This window comes from Pundamilia nyererei, unplaced genomic scaffold (assembly GCF_000239375.1).
Source record: "Pundamilia nyererei isolate P.nyererei 1_Seehausen unplaced genomic scaffold, PunNye1.0 scaffold00023, whole genome shotgun sequence".
In the NCBI taxonomy this organism is placed as follows: domain Eukaryota; kingdom Metazoa; phylum Chordata; class Actinopteri; order Cichliformes; family Cichlidae; genus Pundamilia; species Pundamilia nyererei.
Window position 1 is genome coordinate 2,358,268 of NW_005187424.1, and position 24,713 is coordinate 2,382,980.

The 24,713-nt window shown below is 41.7% G+C and overlaps 1 protein-coding gene across 1 annotated transcript; it reads right to left on the reverse strand.

The window, feature by feature from the left end:
• Nucleotides 1-1,294: 1,294 nt before the first annotated feature.
• On the reverse strand, nt 1,295-24,713 carry myo7ba (myosin VIIBa). The gene is given in 47 exon segments (XM_013909309.1): nt 1,295-1,390; nt 1,474-1,593; nt 1,700-1,783; nt 1,990-2,106; nt 3,732-3,917; nt 4,137-4,237; nt 4,331-4,415; nt 4,513-4,626; nt 4,724-4,829; nt 7,074-7,229; nt 7,718-7,871; nt 8,989-9,143; nt 9,238-9,359; nt 9,715-9,896; nt 9,984-10,150; nt 10,633-10,759; nt 11,155-11,272; nt 11,369-11,536; nt 11,633-11,860; nt 12,736-12,909; nt 13,634-13,753; nt 13,828-13,954; nt 14,036-14,196; nt 14,275-14,574; nt 15,125-15,289; nt 15,382-15,591; nt 15,675-15,881; nt 16,334-16,552; nt 16,641-16,725; nt 16,823-16,917; nt 17,365-17,452; nt 17,590-17,771; nt 17,878-18,008; nt 18,168-18,281; nt 18,365-18,500; nt 18,580-18,790; nt 18,871-19,010; nt 20,316-20,435; nt 20,513-20,589; nt 20,675-20,828; nt 21,100-21,213; nt 21,305-21,447; nt 21,518-21,639; nt 23,581-23,765; nt 24,222-24,374; nt 24,498-24,599; nt 24,696-24,713. Coding segments are annotated over 47 exon segments (6,639 nt in total).

Genomic DNA, 24,713 nt, shown 5'->3' on the forward strand with positions numbered 1-24,713 from the left:
CAAGTACAAAACTGATTTACAAGTACAAAATATTTATGACCACAATTTGAGCCCATACTTCAGAGCATGACTTCAGAAACCAGTGAGTGATGTCATGTAGTTGTGCATCTTTTAAAAGAAGTGGAAAATTCAGATTCATCAGGGACAATGCAGGGATTCAACATCTTGCCCAAGGATGCTTCGACATGGTGATTGGAGTATTTAGGAAAACGATCCACCAATCTTCTGATTGGTAGAGCTCCTCAATCTCCTAACCCACAGTTTTCCCAAAGAAAGCTCATATTAGTTGTCCCACGATGAGCTTTATTGTACGACAGTGGACAGTTAGAAATGATCACAGGGTTATAGTTAAAAACAAATCAATCATGATAATCACCTTTTAGGTAGTTCAACTCGCCAAGACACATTAACTGGGGGGATGTTTTATTTCACAATTTTAACACAGAGTAAAAATTTTGCATCTGTAAAATTGACATAAAGGGAAAATCATTGTGGAGATTAACTTTCGATATACTTTTTGAAGATGGGCTAATTTAAAGGTTGCGTGTGCAACCTAAACACACAAATTGTGAAGTCGCTTTGACACTTGTCCAGCTTTCACTGTGATTTGAAGATTTTCCAGTGTGAGGAAAATTCAACTTTGTAAAAAAATTTTGTTTTTTGAGAAACAAAACACTGAATAGAACTTTGCTTCCAAGAAAATCTTTAATGTTTTTACATCAGGTAAATTAATGTCTAATAATTGTCCGGAATTCAACTTTCTTTTAATCTAAAAAATTGAGTACACGTGCGAAACAATGCGTCCTGTGCACATAAATGACATCTGTGACATTTTGGTGAGCAGAAACAGGTCAAATATTTTGAGCTAAAAAAAAAAAAAATCCACAAATGTAATGAAACTGACATTTACACGAAGTTCAAGAACAAATCTTATTAGACCTAGGTCTTTAACTTTGACTCAGACTCATTCAAATTGGATTTATTTATTCATAATAACACGCTAGAATTATTTAACTTGAGACAGTTTTGGTTTTGTGTCCATCATTAAAAACACCAAAGAGACCAAAAACTTCTGATTTTGTTACTCATACACAGACCAGAGCATACATGACTTTAAATAAAAACAGAGAAATCTGCAACTACTTCGTTTCATGTAATAATTCAATGTTTTTTTTAAGGAAAGCACAAAAAAGTTGATTGCTAATCCAAAAACAGAGAACTACTGTGAGTACAAGTTTCAGTCTGCAGCTACAGACACACAGCATGCTTTCAGCGAGCTGTCATGCCACAGAGTTTAGATGTCAAAGCGGCGGTTCCTGGTTTGCACAGTCTTCCTGTCGCTGAGGTACATGTTAACGTAGGAGCTTATAAGATCGTCCATCTTGTAGCCCTTTTAACAGAAGAGAGTTATATAAAGAAAAGGAAATGTAGACGAAATATAAACCAAAACTTACAGAGTGTTTCACGTCTTACCAGTGACGTTTCACACAGGAACTTGCTGCCGTTGACTAAATTACCAATAGTCATGTGAAAGTAGGTGCTTCCACTGGACCAGTTAGCAATGCGGTTGAATGGATGAGTTGCCAGAGTTTCCTTCAAAGAAAAAAAAAAACATGAATAAAAACATGAATAAAATGTTGATATGAGAGAAGGGCACTGAAATTTTTATTGCTCCATAGAGTTTTAGACTTTCTTTAACCTTGGTTTTTGGATGAATGATTGTTAGTCCTTGCTTGCTGATGGCAATTCGCACAATATCTGGAAATTTTTGCTCTGATGTTTGCTGAAAAGAAAGAAAGATAAGCAAATGAGGAAACTGTCAAGCTAGAGTCATGTTGCACTATTTGCAGAAACAGTGCTAAAGACCAGAGGCCCGACAAATAGTGACAGATATCAATAGCGATCAGATAAACACGCTGCCCACGCAGCCAATCTGATAGCTGATACCAAGATAACCATCGTGTGAGCTGCACTCGCTGGAGGCCTCACCTTCACATCAAAGAAAGCACAGCCAAATGTCGGCCAACGGTGAACCGCCTTCAGGAACGCCACCTTAGCTTCATCAGCTGTCATTCCAGTTTGTTTGTTAAATGAGGCGGTAATGTTCTGAAAATGAAAGTACAGATGTATCACAGAGTGAAACAACAACTTCAAGTGACCACTGCCTCTAATGAGGTTAATGGTTTTCTAGCATTAACACTGATGATTAAGAGGGAAGGAAAAATCCAAACCTACATGACCCTGTTTGTAAAAGCGAACCCTAAACCTAATAAGTGGTCGAGCCACCCTTAGCAGCAACAACTGCAACGAAGAGTTTGCGATAACTGGCAGTGAGTCTTTTGGTTCACTCATCTTTGCAGAATTGTTGTAATTCAGCCACATTGGAGGGTTTGCAAGCATGAACCACCTTTGTTTTTTCTTAAGAGACTCAGAGGTGGACTTGCTGGTGTGTTTTGGATCATTGTCCTGCTGCAGAACACAAGCGTGCTTCAGTTTGAGTCACGAACAGATGGATGGACATTCTTCTTCAGGATTTTTCGGTAGACGGCAGAATTCATGGATCTGTTTATCACGGCAAGTCTTCCAGGTCCCAGCCCCAGACCGTCACACTACCACGCTACACCACAGAGTATTTTCCCAAAACTCTCAGGGATCATCAAGATGTTTTCTGGCAAAACTCAGACGAGCCTTAGTGTTCCTTTTGCTCAGCAGTGGTTTTGGTCTAGGAACTCAGTCTCTTTCATATGGTGTAGTTATGAACTCTGACATTAACCAAGGCAAATGAGGCCTGCAGTTCTTTGGATGTTGCTCTGGGGTCTTTTGTGGCCTGTTGGATGAGTTGTCAATGCACTCTTGGAGGCTGGTCATTCCTGTTTCAGGTTTTCTCCATGTGCGGATAACGGCTGTCATCGTGGTTCACTGGAGCCCCAAAGCCTCGGCTTTGTAACCCTTTCCAGACTGATAGATGTCAGCGACTTTGTTTCTCAGCTGTTTCGTTGGATTGTGACAGAATTTATGGATCCACGTTGTGCTGCTTTTGGAGATCTTATGTCTTATGTTTGAGATATTATGTTGCTTTTTTTCCCCTGTGTGTCTTGCTTCCAAATTTTATTGTGCAAGCAACTGTACATTGACAATAAAAGTTGTAAGTTCTAAGATCTTTTAGCCTGCTTCAGTTTGTCGCACAGGATCTATTTAAGTGACTAGTTGATTCAGCAGGTGTGGCATTAATAAGACCTGGGTGTGTTCAGTGTAAGTGAACTCAGCTTTGTAAAAAAAATGGTTTGGACATATGCAAAAAAGGGATAGTGGATATACTGGACGAAGATAACATGTCTTTTGTCCTGTTTTCCTTCTCTCGCCGCAACCAGCCATAGCAGATGGCCCCGCCCCTCCCTGAGCCTGGGGTTTCTTCCAGTTGAAAGGGAGTTTTTCCTTCCCACTGTCACCAGAGTACTTGCTCACAGGGGGTCATATGATTGTTGGGTTTTTCTCTGTATGTATTATTGTAGGGCCTACCTTACAATATAAAGCGCCTTGAGGCTACTTTTGTTGCGATTTGGCGCTGTAAAAATAAAATTTCATTGAACTGAAGAGAACGTTTAAGATGACGCTGGCTGCAGGAGTTAAAAAGGAAGACAACAGAGATTTATTGTGGATGTAGTAAAAGAGGAAATGCAGACAGAGAAGGATGCCCTGTGATAGGGTGAGATAGAAGCAAGCCGTCCTACCTTCTTCCACTCATTTTCAGACATAGCCTTCAGCTGGTCAGTGGGCACCAGCTCCTTCAGCAACTTGGGAATCATGACTAACTGGTTCTTATCATTGTTGACCTTTATGCAGAAGAGCAGAGCCGCAATTTTGAGCATTTCCTCTTTGGTGCACACATGATAGCCTCTTAGGTATTTGGGTAACTCCTGGAAATTAGAAAGACATTTCGTTAACTTATTTTTTAACAGGTCTTGGCCAAAGTTTCACTTTTTAACCGAGTATTCAAAACGTTTTTCAGTTGCAGGCAACTGTTACTAGATTTTAATCGCCAACTCCATCTTTGTGTGAGGAGGAATTGTGTTAATGGAAACATCTCGCTTCATATCAGCTGGAAAATTGGAAAATGAGACATCATTCAAATGTACCTGAGGGAAATGGAAGATAAGATCTGCTTTTGTGTCTCTGCCAGGGATCACGTTAAACCACAACTTCCTCATGAAGAACACAGTATAGTTGACCAGCCCACCTGCGGAACACACACGAGCACAGAGGTTTGTACAGGTGTATAGCAGACCATTCAAAGTCCCGCCGTCATTCTAACCAGAAGATGATTTATTACCATCAATCCTTTTCACACTCTTGGACCAGTCAGTGATTTGCCTCAGACTGTCAAAGAAGTAGTCTGTCTCATTCAAACTGAGAAACTGAAACAGAATAAAAAAACACAACAACAGGCTGGTTTTTGTTCATCAAAGATGCCAGACCGTCTATTGTATAAATGTATAAAAATACTGAATGAACCTTGTCATTTGTTTTGACAAAAATGCTGAAGCCATCTGCTGAAGACAGTTCGAGCTTCCTGGAAATGTTCAGAATCAGATCCTTGATCCTGGTGTTGGTGGCCACTTCAAATATCTGGAGAAGGATGAGATTAATCTCAGATAACACCAAAATGCAATCTCCACCCAGCAATGGCCTTTTCTGGTTTCATTAAAAGAGTTGGTGTTTTTACCTCATCTGTGTCATTAGGGAAGTGGATTTTGTGGCGGATCTGGGTGCTGTTTTGTTGGATGGCATCTAACTCCACATGGTGAGGTGGGAGCTTCCTGGGCTCCATCCTAGAGCAGAACAACAATTATTAGGTACCTGCCTTTTTGTTCTTTTTCCTAACAGATAAGTCCAAAGGTTCAGTGTTTCTAAAGCAACTGACTTTTCTTCTTAGTACCACCTCAATTTAGGTTAAATGCTAAATATACCACCTGCCTAACAGTCTGTTGGCCCCCCTTTTGCTGCCAAAACAGCCCTGATGCATTGAGGCATGGACTCCACTAAACCCCTGAAGGCCTGCTGTGGTATCTGCACCAAGACATTAGCAATAGATCCTTCAAGTCCTGTAAGCTCTGACGTGTGGTCTCCATTGCCCATTGCTCTGTGGTTAAGTTCAGATGCTCATGTGCCCATTTTTGGTGCTTTCGGCGGTGGAGAGGAGTCACCATGGCTACCCTGACTGGTCTGTGGAAGCCCCATATGCAACAAACTGTGATGTACTGTGTATTCTTACATTTTTCTATCAGAACCAAATTGCCAACTTTTTTTTTTTGGCAAATTGAGCTACAGTGGCTACAAGCTGGGATAGGCCAAGTGGATGGATGGATGGATGAGCCAGCCTTCAGTCTCATACATCAGTGAGCCTTGGCCAGCCATGACCTTGTCGCTGGTTCACCACTGCTCCTTCCTTGGACTTGGACACTTTTACAGATACTGACCACTGCAGACTGGGAACACCCCCAAAATGTTCTGATCCTCATGCCTGCCATTTTTCCTGCTTCTACATCTACTTTGAGGACAAAATGTTTACTTCCTCCGTGATATATCCCACACAGTAACAGGTGCCACGATGAGGAGATAATCTGTGGTATTCGTTTATGCCTGATTGGTGTATATAATTAATGAGCCAAAAATGTAATGTTACTCCAGTACCAAAAAGCATGTGGTCTTGGACTTCTTGGAATATGAGTGTGAGTATATGAGAATATGAGTAATTTAGAGATATGAACATATATTTTAAGGAGGCCACAGACTCAAGTGTACCCCATAATTCCAGTCAGTTGATCTCTTTACCACCTCACATTAGCTGTTCAGCTAATGCATTCAGGACATGCTATTTAAACTGCTTTAATCTTTCTACAGTTACTTCTCCTTTTGCAATCCTTTTTGTAACCCACCTCCAGCGCAGCTCCTCCTTTTAATGCTTTTTCTGACCTTACCATTTATACCTATAGATGTTCACTTAGACCACACCTCACCTAATAAAGTTTGACACATGCTTGTTGGGAAGGTCACATAACAAAGGGACAAACACTTCATGGAGCTTGTTGATATTCATCAGCATTGCCTCGAAGTCACATTGACCACACTTAACAGACCTACGTCTAACATTCAAATGATGTAAACAAAGTACTGGCTGCAACACTTTGCATTTCTCCACATTTCTGATCTAGTATCTCTGCTTTGTTGCAATAGGTGGCTAAAGGGAGCCCAGTACGGGCATGATTATTCAAATTCACAACTCCATATTTTCATTTTTGGATTCTACTAGAGTAGCTTTACATGACTTTTATTTCCTTTACGCCACAGTTCTTCCGATTCACTGCCCCTTGTAAATAAGACTTGCAAAGCATGTGGGCAGGTCTTCCAAATGCCTGAGATTTCAGTAACATCGTAGAAAAAAAATTGTGTGAAACTGAGCATTTAACAGTCCCCTCGCTTCCTTGTACATACCACATTATGTGAAAAAGTTTAACATGAATGTCCACCACAGCAAAATGAGACATAAGACAGGAAATCGTGTAAATCATCATGGTTGTCTTTTAACTTCACTTTCTTCTTTTGTCCTAAGAAAAAGTAGAATTATTCCCCCCTTTGTTGTGACCAGTATGCTTGTGTTTTCTGATTACTAATAAAAGCTTTAATAACAAATGAGTCTCTGCAAGCCTGGTAGCATTATGGAGGAAAGCCTGGATGCAAATCAGATATATTTATAACTGAGGTCATGCAAATTCTGAATGTGGTCCTTTCACTGTGAAGATGATGCAACACATTTGTACGAAAAGGACTGTGTTCATCACCGCAAGCAGGTTCTGCACAACTTGATCTCAGTGAATCTATAAAAAGAAGTTAAATTATTTGACATTTCCTTTTCACACCTGAGGGAGGGTGATGCAACTTTCAGTCCTTTTTTACTCTTTAAACCAACTTTAAACGAGAAGCAGACTCTATCGACGCATTCTTCCTGTCGCACACTCAAAAGCGTCTCTGTGTTTATGTGTGATACATAATACAGGCCAGCGTGCGGTACAAACCTCAGAGAGCTCTGCATGCGCTGCAAACAGTCAGAGGCAAGTGGCTCTCTGCGTCGCGACTCCAGAAATCGTTGAGCATGTTTCAGAAGAGGCTGACTGGGAGGAAACAGGCCGCAGCTTAGCCACATCAGCTGCCAGCCATGCTCCATGCTTAACCTGGGTGAAGAATAGAAAAAATAATAAAGAAAATTTCTATCCCGGTCGCTCCTGCACTGAAACAAAGAAGGGCTATCTTCAAAACCTCCAATATTTTACCCTTTAAGTGTCTGAGAAGGCACATTTATATTATTATTATTAATATCTTGTGATATTTTGAACAGTTTGTCCTTCCATGAGCATCTTATGCAACATCATGGAAAGTTGTGTGGAAATGTGTACATGTATTTTTTAACATTATAGGCTTATATACTGTTTAAATTTTCCACTTCTCACTGTTTTGGAGTGATCCATGACTAACAGACCAAGAAGACTGAGAGAGAACTTAATAACCGGAGCGTGCAGAGCAGACAGGCAGGCTGTGGATAGAAACTACTCTCAGTTCATTCTTGCAACTGTGACTGTGTGATTATCTGTCAGGTGAGTTTCTGCATGCATCGCGTCTTACAAATTTTTGGATGCATGTACACAGGAAATAGCATGTTTACCGGTTGTTATTGTTGGTCATCTGCTTCATGATCTGGCAGTAAATCTCATCCCTCAGAGCATCGTGTTTAGTGGCGGGGCTGAAGATTTGGTCAGTGAGTTCGAGGGGATTCTGCTGCTGCTTGGTGGGGTAATCACCCATGTACTTCAGGATTGGTACACAGCAGTCAAGGATGGCTAACAATGGTGGATTTTGAACAGCTGAGGTTACAGAAATACCTATCTGTAACATCCCATTAGTCAGTATCTGTTTTCCCCCCTCTTATATTTCAAGACCTTGCAGCTGTCTCGTGGTTTCAGTTCTTCTTCTGCGTACTACTTATTACTACTCTGGTTTCCAACTTTCCTTGCTTACTAGGTTCTGGGCTTAAAATAAACAAAAGGAGTTAGAAGAAATATGAATATGTCCAGAGAAAGAAGCAGGTAAATTTTATGACTTCATTTTGTTTCATGTTGAGGTGTTTAGCTAATATATGTCCACTAAGGTTTACTGCAGGCTTTATGTGACTGAATGCAGGGCCAGATGCCACTGTGAAAATGGCAGCTGAATAGCAGAAGATGATTGCAATTGTTCTATTAGGTTAGCACCACCTAGTGTGTCTGCCTTTTAGTAGCATCGTCGTCATCAAGCGGCAACCTGTGAAACGGAAAAATGAAACCAAAGAGGAAGTGCCAAAAAAACTGCAGTTTCGTGAGGCTGGCGAGTCGCAGTCCCCACAGACCGCTGTGTTAAAATGTCCACTTTACAGCAGAAATAAACATGTTACAGCCTGCCGCTGTTTCAGACTCTGTGGATAGTTTCACCCTTCATAACAAATCTCTATAACTCCACCTGGACACTAGAGTTAGGAGTATGCCCACTTTGATTGACTGGTGTGCTGATGCTGATCGCTGTGTGCTAGGCCTCGCCTGTGACTGAGAAACCTTATGCTGTTAATGACTTGACATGCCCTAAAACACAACGCACTTTAAACTAACTTAAATTAGAATCATGTTCTATAAAATAAGACTTAAATCTAGTGATAGAGACCATAAACTCATAAGGAAAGTGTTTGCTGGGGTCATAAGTCACGTATAAAGTAAGATCATGCGCTCATAGAGCTCTGCACAATTAGACTTGTTGCCCCCTGCTGGCCATTGCAAAGAATGCAGCTTTGTTTTCCACTTTTTAGACCCAGAGGCTTTGCCCAGCTTCTTTGTTAATGGTTTACCATGTAAAAAAAATTGGTGAAATTTTTTTTAATTATTGCATCTTCTAGTATCCAAAGGATATCAGTGAAAGCTAGACAGGCTTTGTGGGTGAACTCTGGGTGGCCTCCAAGCTTCTTGAGTAGTGGCTGTCTTATTGGCTCTCTGGAGTGGACCCACAACCTTTCGGGTGCAGCATTCCTAGCGATCACCTGACGGTTCACATCCTTAATGGGCTGCCTGGAAAGAGGACAAAGAGTGGTGCTGTCAGTACTGTTTCACTGATCTGCTGGTGAAAAAAGCCAGCAGAAGAATGGACGAAATTTTCACATACCTGAAATACTCGACAGAGAAATCTTTCAGTGAGTAAGGAGCAATTCTCCCCACTGTGCCTGTTTCTTTCATGGTGGCCTGTATGATGTCCTTCCTCTGGTTTGGTGAGAGGTTGATGAGGTTCTGAAAAAGAAGGAAACACCCACCGCATTCAGTCTTCATGCTAGCAAAAAGGTCTATAACTGAAAAAAATGGAGGCAGGTGCTGAACTGACAGCAAGACAGTAATGTAAGTGAAAACAATAAAAAGTTAGATAGATAGATAGATAGATAGATAGATAGATCGATAGATCGATAGATAGATAGATAGATAGATAGATAGATAGATAGATAGATAGATAGATATGTCTTCATGTGTGTTGTGATATCATAAAAATGTTTCATATCACTAATTTCTCAGGCTTTTTTTTTTCTTTTCCAAAATTTGGTCAATTGTACGTTGATTCACGTTTATTCTGATTTGATTGGCTGCTCCGTACCATGACCTCGTTGGTGGGTTTGCTGAGCGTTGGCAGGATTGTGATGGCATCGATGGGGACGGCCCCGGTTTGTTTCGTGCGATCGTTTTGGCCCTTAACCCAGCCGTGGTCCTGAGAGAAATCATTGTCTTTAATGAGCATGATGAGCTCTCCTTTCTTGAAGCTGAGGAACGTGGCGTCTTCTGGAGAGGATTGAAAAACAACTGAGAAGTCAGTCAGTTAATAATCAGGAGAAATGACTTCAAAGGAAGAGGAAGTGGGGCACTGACCTTGCTTCTCGACTTCTTTCAGGGCCACGGCGTACTGCGAACGCTCCGTCAGCCCACTGACAAACATGGTAATCAGCTCGGCCATGTCCGCCGCTGAGGGGCCGCTCAGGGTGAAGTCTCCTTTCAGCGTCATCAGAGACACGGCCTGGCCAGATTTTTTAACATTCCTGAGAACCACCACCGAGCCAAAAACACAATTAAAGCATTCCTCTTTTAGCAAATTCAACAAGTTATTAAAAAAAACAAATTGTTTATGGAACAATTTTCAGAAAATATCCAATATTTCCTTCACGATTACAGTTGCAAAAACACAAAATTTTCTTGCCTTATAATAAATATTCAAGACTGTGATTTAAAGCTAAAAAGACTTTAAAATAGGTCAAATGTTTTTATTAACCCCTTAGCAGTCCAATTAGTCCCCTAAACCATCCAATGTACCGTGGGCGGTACGTCCGACTGCTAACAGGTTAAAGATTTGTCCTTTAAGGAGGACAGAAGAACAAAAACAAATCTTGTTTATCTTTTATCTTGTTCATAGTTTTTGGGAGCCAGAATTTCACAGATAGCGCATCCGTGTTAACAAGAGTATACCTTCAGGTAATCTTGTTTCCCTCTTGGATTCTCCTGAACAAAGCCTAAACAGGTTTACCTAACAGCGTTGACAGCCATTACTTCTGGGAAGGAGAGTTCTGCCAGCCTCTTCTCTCGCTCATCCAGGAATGTGATTCCTGTCCAGTTTATGGCCACGATAAACTTGCTCTTCGGCAGTGGAGGGCCTGGGAACATCATGGAGAAACTGATCATTTCCTGTTCCTGAGAGTTTAATCTAAGCTGTTTAAGATATTAAAATAATGCAGAAAATATGAAATATATCAGTGAAAAGCAGCAGTAGTGGCCGAGTTTAACGACAATAAGAGAACTGCAACAATGAGTCAGTTTGGTGCCATTTTAAAGCAGAAAAGCTGATTGTTGCTTGCTCACAAATTTGACAATTTGCTGCTGACAATCTGAACACTCGTAAGTGTTGAGCCTCAAACAGAGCATAAAAAAATTAAAATAAACAAGAATTAAATGATAACTACCCCCCCAGCCTCAAGCAACGATTCTTTTTTATGGTTTGATTTTAACTTAAAGGTTTACACTTTTATGTACAAGGAACAAAGACGCCTACCTGAAAGTTTGGCAACCTCAAAGAACCTGGAGAAGAAGATGGGCCACTTCTGTCGAGCGTAATCGACTATCTCCGCCTTCAGCGAATCCGTCTTTTGTTTGGAACTCACATACGAGCCCTGTGACCGGATTACAAAGACAAAAGAAATGATTCTACCCACAACATTTTTTTAACCCTCTATGTGTTACAGCATGTGATCCAGGATGCGACTGACCTGAGCATAGGCAGTGCTGACCATCTGCACCCAGTTACTCTCTGTCTTGGTCTCCAGCAGAGAGTTACTGATGCAGTCCTGCACAACATCCTTCACGTTTTCTGGGCGGCTGTCCGATCCGTGTTGGATGTACAAATGTTTTGCAGCGAGGTCGACATAGTCGTCCTCCTGGGGAAGTGAAATGTGGGAAAAACTCACGTTAGAGGTGTACGGCAGGAATGCTTAGTTGAATCCTTGGTTACAATACAAGCAATAGGAGCGCACCTTTTGACACTGGTACTCTCCAGACTTCAAGCCATGGATGATCTGCTTGTAGATGAGGTCTGTGCTGAGCTTGTCGTCACTGCAGTTATGCCAGGGGGTGAAGATCTCTTTACGGAAGATGAGACGCCAGGGGGCGTGCTGCTCCTGGCCTCCCCTCCTCTTTGTGTCCTGCTCACACCGGGAGATGGCGTCCATCACGTGCTCCCGGCCGCTGCCCAGAGCCCACACCTTCAAAACAGCTTACCGTGTTAATATCTATCCATTTATTGACATACTTGTATTCATATTCAACTCGTACAATTATCAGGGAGGCATGTAACCAGTATGACCATCACTTGAAAATAACTACACTGCAAGCATCCCATCATGATTTTTTGTTTTTACTGTGTATTCTGGGTCACCTCTGTGCTTCTTTCCCTTAGAGCCTCTTTTTTTTTTTGCACGTGCTTGTATTTTTTGTGACTTCCTGCTCGCACTAGTGTTTGCACAATATGGAAATAATCAGAGCTTGGTTGAATTCTCCAAATCTAAAGAAAGATGCTTCTTTTATTACCTCCTTTACCAGAGCATGCTCTAGAGCATTGTTTATGAAAGGAAGGTAGATAAGACTGGTCCCCAATTCAGAGCATTTACAAACAGGAATAATATAAATCAATAAAAAGCTGTTTAAGTCACACCGTAAGTCGGGTTTGACTGAGTGGAAAACTAGGAAGGTTTCAGATATTCCTTTCATGTAAAAAAAACCAAAAAAACAAATTTTAACTGGCTTTATTTACATTTTTTCTGTTTTTCTTTTGCTTCTTCTCGTTCCTTTCTGCCACGGAAATCAAAGGCTTAGGTCTGAGCGTTCGGCTCTGTCAACAAGTTATTTCTGGTAATGAGTGTTTTTGCACTGCAAAGTGAAAAAAATCCTCACTCACTAACGCTTTTGGGCCCTGCATCTTCACAGCTCATAGGGTTTATATTTATGAGCTGTTTATAACAAATTGAGATGAGCGGCTGATAGATGTCTATTCTGGACGCTCTGATTGCCACAGGATGCTTTCCGCATATCAGCTTCCCATTTCAGATGAAAGAATTTGGATCCGTCTGTAAACACGTACCTTTGCATACAAGGCGACGTAGATGGAAAAGCCGAAGCTGTCTTTGAGGTTGATTTTGTTGGAGATAAGCTGGCAGATCTCTTTAGACGTAGATGCTGAGTCGACGGGGAGGTTAATGGAGCGGTTGTCCATAAGCATCACAGTCACAACTATGGGCTTTTTTGTCTTGGTGGCCTGTCACAGTGCAGGAAATAAACATGTTAGTTAAGTGGAAATCACAGTTTGTGCATATTTTCTGCACCTTAAGTTAGTAGCTTACTCAACTTACACAAAAACATTTTTCGACTGTAAAGGAATATATCTAGAAACATGTGCGGTTTAATTTTTCAATGAGATTTCAGATGCCGCATAATTCCAACTGAGACCAAACCAACACTGTAAATGTGGACTGTGACGTCTCCTGGCAGCATTTTTTGAAATTCTTTTAAAAAGATGTGAGCATGTTACAGGATGTTTGTATAGCTAGTGTCAGCTGCTAATGTAGCATCTCATCAAATTTCAGCACAGAATTTCTTTTCTTTTATAACGATAATGACAGAGTCAGAGAAGTCTGCAGTCATATGCAGTTCTCTGAAAAAGCGCAGCCCTCTAACGTGATGTTTTCTGTGTGTCTTCCACGTGGTTGTGGAGTAATTTTAGCCCTTTAGCTGTTAGACAGATGGCCTCACATTTGACTTTAGAGTACTTTGGCCTAAAGAGGAGACAAAACGCTACGTCCAGATGAACAGAATCAACCTTTGGAGAGGTGCTGTGTATTATTTTTCTGGGAAGGCACGCATCAGGCTAAGGTGTAGATTTAATGCATAAAGTATTGTTGTCATTTAGAGTTACTGAGCATAGATTGAAGGAATTTTGAAAATGCTGCATTTTTCATATGAAGCTGTATAAATCTCAGCACCTGCAGCTCCAGATAGGAGGGAGGCTCCTCTCGTGTGCCGTTCATCACGGTGCGCCGCAGCCTGTCAGCGCAGTAGGACGAGTAGCCGCTCGGAGCCAAGCGGATGAAACTTTGGAGGTACTGCGAAGACAAGAGTAAAAGGTAAAACATCACAGCATTGAAATGCACACAGCTGTTACGGCTGCTGTACTCACCTTTATAAATCGCTCACTGGGAGGAAAAACGCCCAAACAAAGCGACAGCAGGATCCAGCCACGGAAGAAGCCCGTACGATTGTTGTTGTCATGAAGCTGTTTGCAGATCTGACAGTAAATCTCATCTCTGTGGCAGAAAACTGTGTATTAGCAGAAGCTCGGAAAGAGATATCAACAGCGGAGCTATGCGATTTCAAACTTCTGTAACCTGAGGTCAGGCCTGACGATGGCGTATCCAACGATGTAGTGGAGCTTTTCCAGAGAAGTCAGGGGTCTGTCCAGTGTGTCCGACTCTCCAGTCAAGACTTCGGGATCCTCCTTCACAGTCTGCAGAGTGGCAGGCTTGGAAACTTCCGTCTGATCATCTGACTGTTGGAGAAAAATGTAAATGTCCGTTAGCTTGGTTAAAAAGTGAACGGCAACAAAATATTCTGGCTTCTGCCTCACCTCCTCCATGATGATCGAGGTTTTTCTGAAGTTTAAACCAGATTTGGGGATTCCATTTTCTTGAACATTTGATACTTTTCTGTTTTTGGACAGTAGGTCAGTGAATGTGGAGCCCTTTCGTCCTCGAGCGCTTGCATCCGGTACAGTGTACACCTTCTGGTTTTGAGGGGTCTGGTTGGGCACAGCAGAAGCCTTCCTGGTTCTTGTCAGGATGTCTATAAAGATGGAGCCCCTTTTGTTTTGTCCTGGTGGCTCAGGGACTGTAGAAGCTTCTGTTTCTTTTCTATTTCTCAGCACCCTCTAAAAAAATGAAAAAGTAAATGGTCAAACATCTCTGGAAACTGGCCCATGATTATCAAAATGAACACTGATTAAATTTGTCAAGTCTCTCCTGTAGGATCATCCTCTAGTGCCATTTTGGACTGCGTCTTGTGCAACAGTGTCTTAGTCCAGTTGGTTTGATGGTCTTACCTTGCAGTGATCAGAGAGGCCGGCTGCAGCTATAAGGTATCAGTAACAGTTTTTATGTGAAAGTTTATGTAAAGAGAAAGTTACAAGAATTGAGATGGGAGAAAATTTAAGTGCTGTCTAGTCATTCTGCACTATTATGTGTCAACGAAAGTTTTACTTTTTTGTTTTTTTAATAAAAGAAAAAAGACTGAATGAGCTTTTAGATGTAAGACTCTTTGAGAATTCAGTTCTCAGTCAAAATAACAGCAAGACTCTTAGCAGATAATTTGATGTTGCTGGGAATGACTGACCCCAGACTGAAAACAAGAACCTCTGTTTTGCCAGGATTAAGATGGAGCAAACTTAAAGACATTCAGTTTTTTGAGGTTTTGATTCCTACCTGATCCAGGCCCACCATGTTGCTGAGACGTCTGTCCTTTCTGGACATCAGCTCCTGTGGCACAAAGCGATCCTGTGAGGAGGGTACCCTAACCTGGGCCCGTTTCTTTGGCTCAGGGAGGTCTCCCATAAACCTCAGGATGATCCACCACACTGTGAGCGAAGCCTGGTGAAAGCACAAAAGAGACATGATTAAACTTTATTAAAAACAGACAGAAACACGTGGAATTATGATGTGTGGTGAACTAAGAGAAGCACCAGAACATCATCTTCATCCTCATGGTAGAGCAGGGGCTGATGAAGCCTCTGTCGGATATGGGTGTGGGTGGCTGCACCCTGGAAGTACATGGAGGCAAACTTGGCGAAGGAGTACTCATCCAGGTCATCATAGTCCTCGTTGGGAAGATCCTCCTCCATCTGGATTTCGTCAATGTCTATCTCTTCAATTATCCGTTTCCCACCAAAATTCTGCAAACACATACAAGCACGTGTGACTCATCGGCTTATATCTAAAAATCATTCAACACCTGCCAAAACATCTGGTTCCAAACCTCATATCCCATGGGTGCCTGCCCCTCCTGGCCTCCTACAGTGTTGGGCATTAAAGTAAGGAAGTCAAACATGTCATCCACCATCTCCTGGTCTGACTGCCGCTTGGCCTCCATCTCTCTCTTCTGTCTCAACACCTCCTCCAAGCGCCTCTGTTTCTCCAGAATGAGCCGCTGTTCCTCTTCTTTCTCTTTAGCAGAGAGGTACATCTGAAAGAGCAAAAACAGTGCTCTAAGCAGGGGGCAACTAACCTTGTTGCAAAAATAAGTCAGACTACATAGAAGCCTATCAGGAAATGAATCAACTGCTCATCCGTAAACACTGAGGTCACAGATCAACTAAAGTTTTGGTCTCAGTCATCAGTTTAAATTGTTCCCTACTACAGCTTGATGTGCATTGTGTAAATTCTGCCCTCACACTGAGTAAACAGATGATAAAGCAGGGTATGTGGCCACTCCTCGCTGGTGACAACAACAGACAAATTACCAAACTTCACAAAGCCATAAAGATAAATGCTTTTATGGATGGAGTAAACTAAAGCAAGGAATAAATACTTGAAATGATGCTCTAACATTATAAAATAAATGTGACATAAAAACTAAACTAACTGATAGATAGCAGCACAGTGGAAATAAGATGAAACATCGGTGGTGGTACTTACGTCTCTCTTCATCTTTTCGAGAGCTTTTTTCGCCAGTATGCCCCTGGTGTGTGCCTGTAGCAGGATTACAGCCTTCCTCTTGCGCTTCCATTCCTTCCTGGCCAGGTGTCCTCGAACATGGGTCTGTAGCACGAGGGTCGCCTGCCTTCTCTTTTTATATTGGAAGTGGAGCTGGCGAGAGCGAACCTGTGCCTGCAGCCTTGCAAAGCCCAGCTGCACCTGGAATCGAAAGATGAGCGAAGGTTTAAAGCAAGCGACGCCTCCATTTTCACTCGAGTCAATGCTGATTTTTGAAAACGCGACTTACCACTTTGTACAGCTTCCTGCCTTTGTGTCCTCGCCAGTATTTCTGAATCACGATCGCGGCTGACCTTTTCCTCAGGAATTCTTTCCTTTAGATGGCATGAATCATGCAAATTTGAAGCAGTAATTCACATGTAAGAATACTAAATAAATAAATAAAGCGTAATGCAGATCTAATCCTCCTACCTGTATCTGTAGCCTCTCAGGACTTTCTGGATCAAAAGGGCTTTCACATTTAGTTGTTTTATTCGCTCTACTTCAAGCATTGTGTCATGATGGTCCTGAAAGAAAACAGCAGAAATTACCATTTTATTTCCTTTTCATTTCCTTTGCTGGTTCTTGACTGCTGACGTTCAGACAGTAGTGAGATTCTTTTATGTATTTATGTATTTCTATGTTGGCAAAGCAGAGTGCTCCAATAGATTCTGGTTCTCCTCATCTGTATTGAATTTCTGCGGCACAGTTGATAAGAACAGGCCCTTCTCTGTAAAGGCCGCTTCCTATCAGCAGTGCATGTTTTCAGATTGCCGTACGTTTAAGAAAAATGTGTAGGCAACTGTGTATGTAGGGATAAATACAGACCAACAGGAGTGACGCAGAGGTGCACTATGAGACAACCTTGAAGGGCATGTTAGGTTTTTGGAAGTCTATGACTGCTTAGTGCACACATATTTCAGTATTTCAAACCATATACATTCAGCTAAGATTGTTCTTATAAGCTTCCAAACCTTTAGGAATATCTTTGTCTTTCCAGTCTTCCAGTCACCTTCTCCAGTAAGCAGGTTTTCACAAATACTTTCACAGCATTTCTCTTCGCTTTCCTGTTAAACCAGCATTTTTAAAAAAAAGAAAAAAAAAGACAACAACGTAAATAACATTATATGGAAGACTTTCATTTGGATTTATGCTTACATATGAGTTGGTCATAGAAAGAATTTTGCTGATCAAAACACAGATTTTGTCAAAAACAACTCACGGTATTTGGATCACAGATGGAAGTCCTCAGGAGGACACGATATCGAGTTAGAAACTCATCAAATGTGTAGCGTACAGGATACCCAGCTTTCCGGATCCTGATGGTCTCCATCATACCGGAGTAACGGAGCTGCCGCATGCACAGCTCTCTGTCAAACAGCTGAGACAAAGAGGTACTAAATGAGATTTGAAGCAATTTCTTCTTCTTTTTTTTAGTTTTCAAGCATGTTTTATTCTGTTTGAGAGGACCAAGACTGTCTCCTCACCATGGGCTTCTTGAAGTCATTGGGTTTGATGCAGCGGATGAAATACGGCTGGCATGCAGTCAACGTTTTCATCAGGGAATCCAGGGACTGGCGGAACTGACCGCTCAGTGTTGGCACACGCTTCTTGCCATCTGGTACTTGTTGCTAATACAAATAAAGTGCAAATATGTGTAAATAATTCTATACAGTGATGGTGATGTGAATGGTCAAATGATAAAAGGCTGCACTAACCCCGGTGTTTCCCTTGGCTGATGTTATGGTCATTTTGGCGTTGGCAATCTTGATGCTACCGGAGGTGGATTTGAGGTCATTACGAAACACCTGTTTCAGGAGCTTGTTGGTGGACTTTTCCAACATCTTAATGAGGTCTGAGCTCAGGGTGTCACGGTTTTTTTCAAGAAAACCTTAAACAAAAACAAAACATTGAGAACATCAGAGGAAAATTACCAAAAGACCAACAGGTTGGCTTTAAATGACTTAAGTGTACCTTGTGAGTCATAGAAGACCTTTCCAGCAAAATGCTCGATTCCAAACTGTGTTTCGTAGTTGTTCTTTGGGGGAAGATAGACGCCACCTTTCTCGTGATACTGGTTCATCTTTTGGAGCAGGGTGGCATCTGTGGCCTGAAAATTAAATTACACTTTTAAAACCCTTCCTTGCTTTGGTCCGTTAGAGAATTTAAAGTACGACGAGGACAAAGACCTTGGGGAAATTGCTTTCCTCGTCAATAAGCGACAGCAAGTTCATGGATTTGCTGGCCAGTACGTCCAGGGTTCGCTGGTTATCTTGGTAGTCAATGTGCTTCCAAACAATGTTTTCACGGGCGTACTCTTCCTGCTCAAGCTTGAAGACGTGCTTGACGAAGAACTGCTGCAGCTGCTCATTGGCAAAGTTGATGCACAGCTGCTCAAAGCTGCAGAAAAAGAAGAAACAAAGACAGAGGCTTAGTAAGAGTACCCACGCAGGCCTGGCCTGAGAACGGAGGACACCAACCTGTTTTTACTAAAGTTCTCAAAACCAAAGATGTCCAGAAGGCCGATGGATTGTTTGGCCTCGTTCTCCTCATCAGGCGGCTTGTAAATGGCACTGTTGATTTTCTCCACAATCCAAATGAAAAGTCTTCCGTATATACCCTGGAACAAATACACGGACACCAGCAATAAAGCTTTTTTTTAACGTGGAAACTGATCTGTGACCAGTTGCTACTGATGATGACTAAATTAACCTATCAGTATGCTGATGGCTAATCTGTAATAAGTGTACCTGTCTGAATTTACTCTTCTTTTAACTGACAAATTCTGCATTTTGTAGCTTAAAATAGTTGTGGTTTGCATAAAATTACACTTTAGAGAAACTCCAAAATCTAATTGAGGTGGAGGGGTTTGTGTGTCCCAGGGATCCCAATGGCAAATTGTTGCAATGTGTGCTGGGTGGTGGCCAAGGGCAGAGACCCTGGCCGATCAATCTTTGGCTACAGAGACTAGTGACTGGGATGTGGAACGTCACCTCTCTGGTGGGAAAGGAGCCTGAGCTAGTGCGTGAAGTTGAGAGGTACCAACTAGATATGGTCAGTCTCCTGGACAGGGGCTGGACTCTGTCTCAGAATGGAATTTCTGTGGTGAGAGGTGGCGGGCTGGGGTGGGTATTTTAGTATCCCCTCGGCTTGCTGCCTGTGCTTTAGAGTTTTCCTGGTGGACAAGAGGGTTTGTTCCCGGCACCTTTAGCCCATCGTCTGGGCTTATTCGGGAATGAGAATCTCCGAGTCTGAAGCCATGGTCCTCACCTTGGAAAAGAGTAGAGTACCAACTCTGGGTCAGGGACGAGTTAGTGTCCCAATTGGAGGAGTTTAAGTATCTTAAGCTCTTGTTCACGAGTGATGGGAAAGAGGAGTGGGAAATCGCTGGACTGATTGGTGCTGCAGCTGCAGTGATGCTGCCACTGTACTGGTCTGTCTTGGTGAAGAAAGAGCTGAGTGTAAAAGTGAAGCTCTCGATTTACCGGTCGATCTACGTCCCTACCCTCACCTATGGTCACAAGCTTTAGTTAGTGACTGAAAGAATGAGATCACAGATTAAAAAGTGGTTGCTCCTCCACATCAAAATGAGCCGATTGAGGTGGTTCAGGCATCTCACAAGGATGCCTCGTAGGCACCTCCTAGGTGAGGTGTTTCAGGCATGTCCCATCGGGAGGAGGCCCCAGGTCAGATCCCGGACATGCTGGAGAGATTATGTCTCTCAGTGGATAGGGAGAGCGAGGTCTGGGATTCTCAGCTTAAGGTGCCCCCGCGACCTGGCCCAGATAAGCAGAAGAAAATGGACTGGTGGATAGATAAAATTACAATCTACACAGGAAAGTAGTATCTGATTACCTACTTTAAACCATCTAGGCCTATCTTCCTGACTGCTAAAATGAGCTGCAGCGTCACACATTCATTTTACTTTGACAAATGCGTCCCTGCCGTCCATGGCTTGAGCAGAGGTCAGACATTTGGTCACGTGTTCCCTGGCAGTCTGGAAGGAGCGCTGAGTCAAACCTTTCCCCAGTGCTTTGGGATCCACCTGAGGCAACAAGGTAGCACAATCAGACAAGATGATCTCTTAACTCTAGCTGTATCTTCAGAGAAAACGGCACATGCCTCCAAGAGCTCGCTCGCCATTTTGAAATTGGTCGACGTGTGGACGTTGCAGGCTTCCAGATTATCTACGATGGTGGCTGGAATTCCACAGGAAATCAATGTCAGTTACTTGAATGATTGCACCTGTTTCAAAATAATCTTCAATTTTAATCACTGCTTTACCCTCAAAGTCCACATTGCCCAGGTGAAGAATGGCTGCGAGCAGTTTGGAAATTTCCCACAAGTCATTTTCTGTGAATGTGAGAATCTTCAGAGCTGACTGGAAGTGAGCGTACTCCTTCACGTCGTCACGGCCCTCACAGCTGGTGCAGTTACCCTGGTGTGGTCACATGAGTTAAAACTGAATAAGCAGTGAGTTATCAGATCAAACATCCAGGCACCAGTAATTGTTTCTGTTCAGTTTTGCTATTGAAACTATGACAAATCCCATGAAACTGATATACTGATATTATGGTTACAGAAACCATGACTATAAAGATTTTTAATTTGGTAAAATTAAAAATTAATTTGGTTGATTTTTCCCACCTGCTCCATGTATTTTCAGAAAACATCAATAAATCCAATCTTTAATCTAAACATCACAGTACCATGGTCAGATACTTGTACTCAGCGGCGTTTCCAAGGGAAAGAATCTTCTTCTTTTCTGCCGACATGCCCATCAGCATGTAGTAAAAGATGTGGTAGTTTCTTTCGTCTGGTGCCTGCACATTGATGCATGTGTTCTTTACTACAGGAAAGTTTGGCTTTAACACAATGCTGTTTCCGAAAAGTTCAGCAGACTGAAATTCCCACCTGACGACACACCCTGGACTTCTCCAGCAGGTACTGCTCAATGCGGGCACCTTCAATAGCCCCGCCCTTGGTGAAGCTGATGTCGATGTACTTCCCAAATCGACTGGAGTTGTCATTTCGAATGGTTTTGGCGTTACCGAAGGCTGAGAAGATAAGCTACAGTTAATAAAAGGCAAGTCAAATGACAAAAAGGTGCTGGATAAGACAGCGTACCCTCTAAGATGGGATTTGCTTCTAGGACCTGCTGCTCAATCCAGGAGCGCTGACCGCTCACTGCAGCCAGAAACTGCAGCATCAGCTTGGTGCTCTCGGTTTTCCCAGCTCCCGACTCTCCGCTGATAAAACACACGAGGGGGATGTAGATGTGATGGATTTCCTGAATATTTTCATAAAAATCTCAAAAGGATTTGGCTCAAAATTAAACTTCAATACATTGATAAAGCAGTTCTGCTTGGATCAGTTCAGATCTTCTCTATTACTCAAGCAGCAAACTTTTTCATTTAGTCACCCAGACTGAATAACAAAGATTTCTGAACTGAAACTTTAGAGAAACTCCAAAACCGAATGCTAGTTTTGGTTATTTCCATTATAATAATAGAAACTGGGCCCTTTTTTGCTGTTTTAGTCTTATGTATATGATGTATTAACGCACCAGTGTCTTTTTTCTTTACATATAGTGCTTCATTTTTTTGAATTCCTAAAGCTTCCAGCATCGGGAAATATTTTCTTGTTAGATGAATTAGACAAGGATCATGAACAGTCGGCTGAGTATAAAGGTAACAAAAGGCACCCAGTATGTTCACTAATTAATATTCAATTAGGTGACAAATGTAAAGTCTGGAGAGACTGAGGACAAATTTTTAACTGGTTCTAGGTTGTATTTTCTATTAACTGTAACAAGGTAACTGCCTGAAAGAACGCAAATTATAGGTTATGTCCAAATATTAGTGAATATTTTTACCTTACCTTTAACCTTAGTGGTGATAATGGTGTTACCTTGTTAATACTTCACATTTATTACTTATTGGGCACTTAGGCGCTCCTGTAAAGGTAGCTCTCTCTTTTTCCCATAAACAAAAGCTCCAATTAATCATTTTACTCAGTCCAGCAATCATTTGTTATCTTTTAAAACAGACTTGATAGTAAAAAAAAGAAAGAAAAAAGAATGATGTGCAATAAGATGTAATAAATGCATATAATATTTGGAGTACTTAAAATTTCAGCACTAACATGATTTTTAAAGGATTTTATACCATCTCAAACAGATGCTCACTAAAGAAATTGTCAGAATTTAGCCCAGCTAGCTCACGCATGCACCACCTCCATAAAGATTGCAGTCTTAAATAATCTGAATATGTGACACAAATCTTTTCACCTTTAGCGCCTTTATCAAATACTTAGAGGTATTAATGTGAACAACACACAGATAAACAGAAATATGTGCTGGGGCAACATTTCATAACTCCAATAAATGGGCGAAATTTAAATGCTGAGATGTTTCAATGATCAAAGGAGGAAATGTGGTGGACCTACTGGTGACCATATCCATATATTTGGTCATCTTCTGAAATTAGAGGAATTTGGAGAGGGGGGGGGGAGGGTTTAAGGTACTTAAACAGGTATTCTACCAAACTTTCATAGAAGAATATCAGAGGGCATTGATGGAAAAACTAAAGAACAGAATTCAATTTAAACCATTCTCCTGACATATAAACACCCCATCATATCTTATAGACCCCAGAGTACCATATCACCCCAACAGAGAACGGTGCTCTCAGACTGCAGGCTTACTGAGACATTTAAAAGTGTAGTCTCTGTTTTTTCCCTGTTTCCCTATAATTTTATATTCCTTGTTCCTATTAAGAAATTTCTACAGTGTATTTGGGATGATTTCACTTAAGCCAAATAGTCTTAAATAACATCCATCAAAACGTAATATAATTTAAATCTAGATGTACACGTAGTATAAACCAGTTTTATATGTTTAAACAATCTTTTTATGTGAAGTGTATGTATCTATGTATGATCACAATCTAATAATAAAATTCCAATCAAATGCTTTGATAAAGAATAAACATATTAAAGTGAATACTCTGATTTAAAGTCATCCACTTTACCTTCTCATGCTTTTTTCCTTTGCTGCTGCTGTATCATTTTTTCCTAGTCTCTACATTTATTCATTATAATTCATATAGATGCAGCTTAAAATTGAAAAACCAAGAGTCTGAACTGCATCTGTGACTATATGAGTGGTAAAACTGACATAAAAACCCAACCTGATGACACAGCACTGGTTCTTTCGGTTGCGGCGCATGTTGAAAAAGCAGCTGTCTGCGATGGAGAAGACATGAGGCGGCATTTCACCCAGCCGCCGGTCTGTGTACATGTGCACATGCTCAATAGTGTAGATGGGCAGCAGCTGGTAAGGGTTCACTGCGACCAGAATGGAGCCCGTGTATGTCTTTAAAACAGAGAGCAGCAAGTAAACACGTCGTTATCATGGTGGAAACTCAGCATGTGATACATAACTCTCACAGATTAGTCACAGTAAAAAAAAGCAGAGATAAATGCTGAATGATTGCTCGATAAAATAACTGAGAAGTATAAGATAGAAGATATTACACTCAGTATAATTTGCCCCCAGCCTTTCACAGCAGTGTTTTTACACCACAAAAAAGGTCCAATTCATAATTAAACACACGCTCCGTTGAGTTTTGGCGTTGGGACTCATAAACACTGGGTTACTCTCTTTAAACAGAGGCTCATTGGTCTCTATGGAGACAAACAACACAGTGATAAACTGCAGGGCAAAGTCTGAGCCTGAAAGCTGTTCGCATCAAGTAAGCATTTCCATGGATGGTTATGGATGTCATAAAACTAGGCGGCTCTGCAGTGAATCCAGGGAACATAAACTTACATAGATGATTCCTTCCTTGTGTCGTACCAGGAGGTTCCTGAGCAGTCCGGCCTCGTTCAGGTCACCCAGCCTGATCATATCGTCTACGCCGTTCACAGAGGTCGGATGCATGGGCCGGATGCTTTTCTCATTTAACTTCTTGAGCTTGTGTTCCTGTGTGTTTGTTATTAAAGATCTCAAATTACACAGAAGGCAAATACAGCTCTTTTAAAGGCAGATTTCACATTATTGTAAAGAATCTGGCAGGAGCGCAGAGTATCGGTCGGGTTTTTGTACCTTTCCTTCGTCATCGAGCAGCTGAATCTGCCCGGTGTCTGTGACCTTAACCTCCGCCCCAATCGGCACCCCGGTGCCCGTGTCCACCCATACAAAATCTCCCTGTTTGGGTGAATTGGGAGTTATCATGAATAAAAAGGCCTTGTAATGATTTAGGATCATGAATCTTAATTATAGAAACAGAGAACTCATTCCTACCTTGCTCAGGTGCAGCAT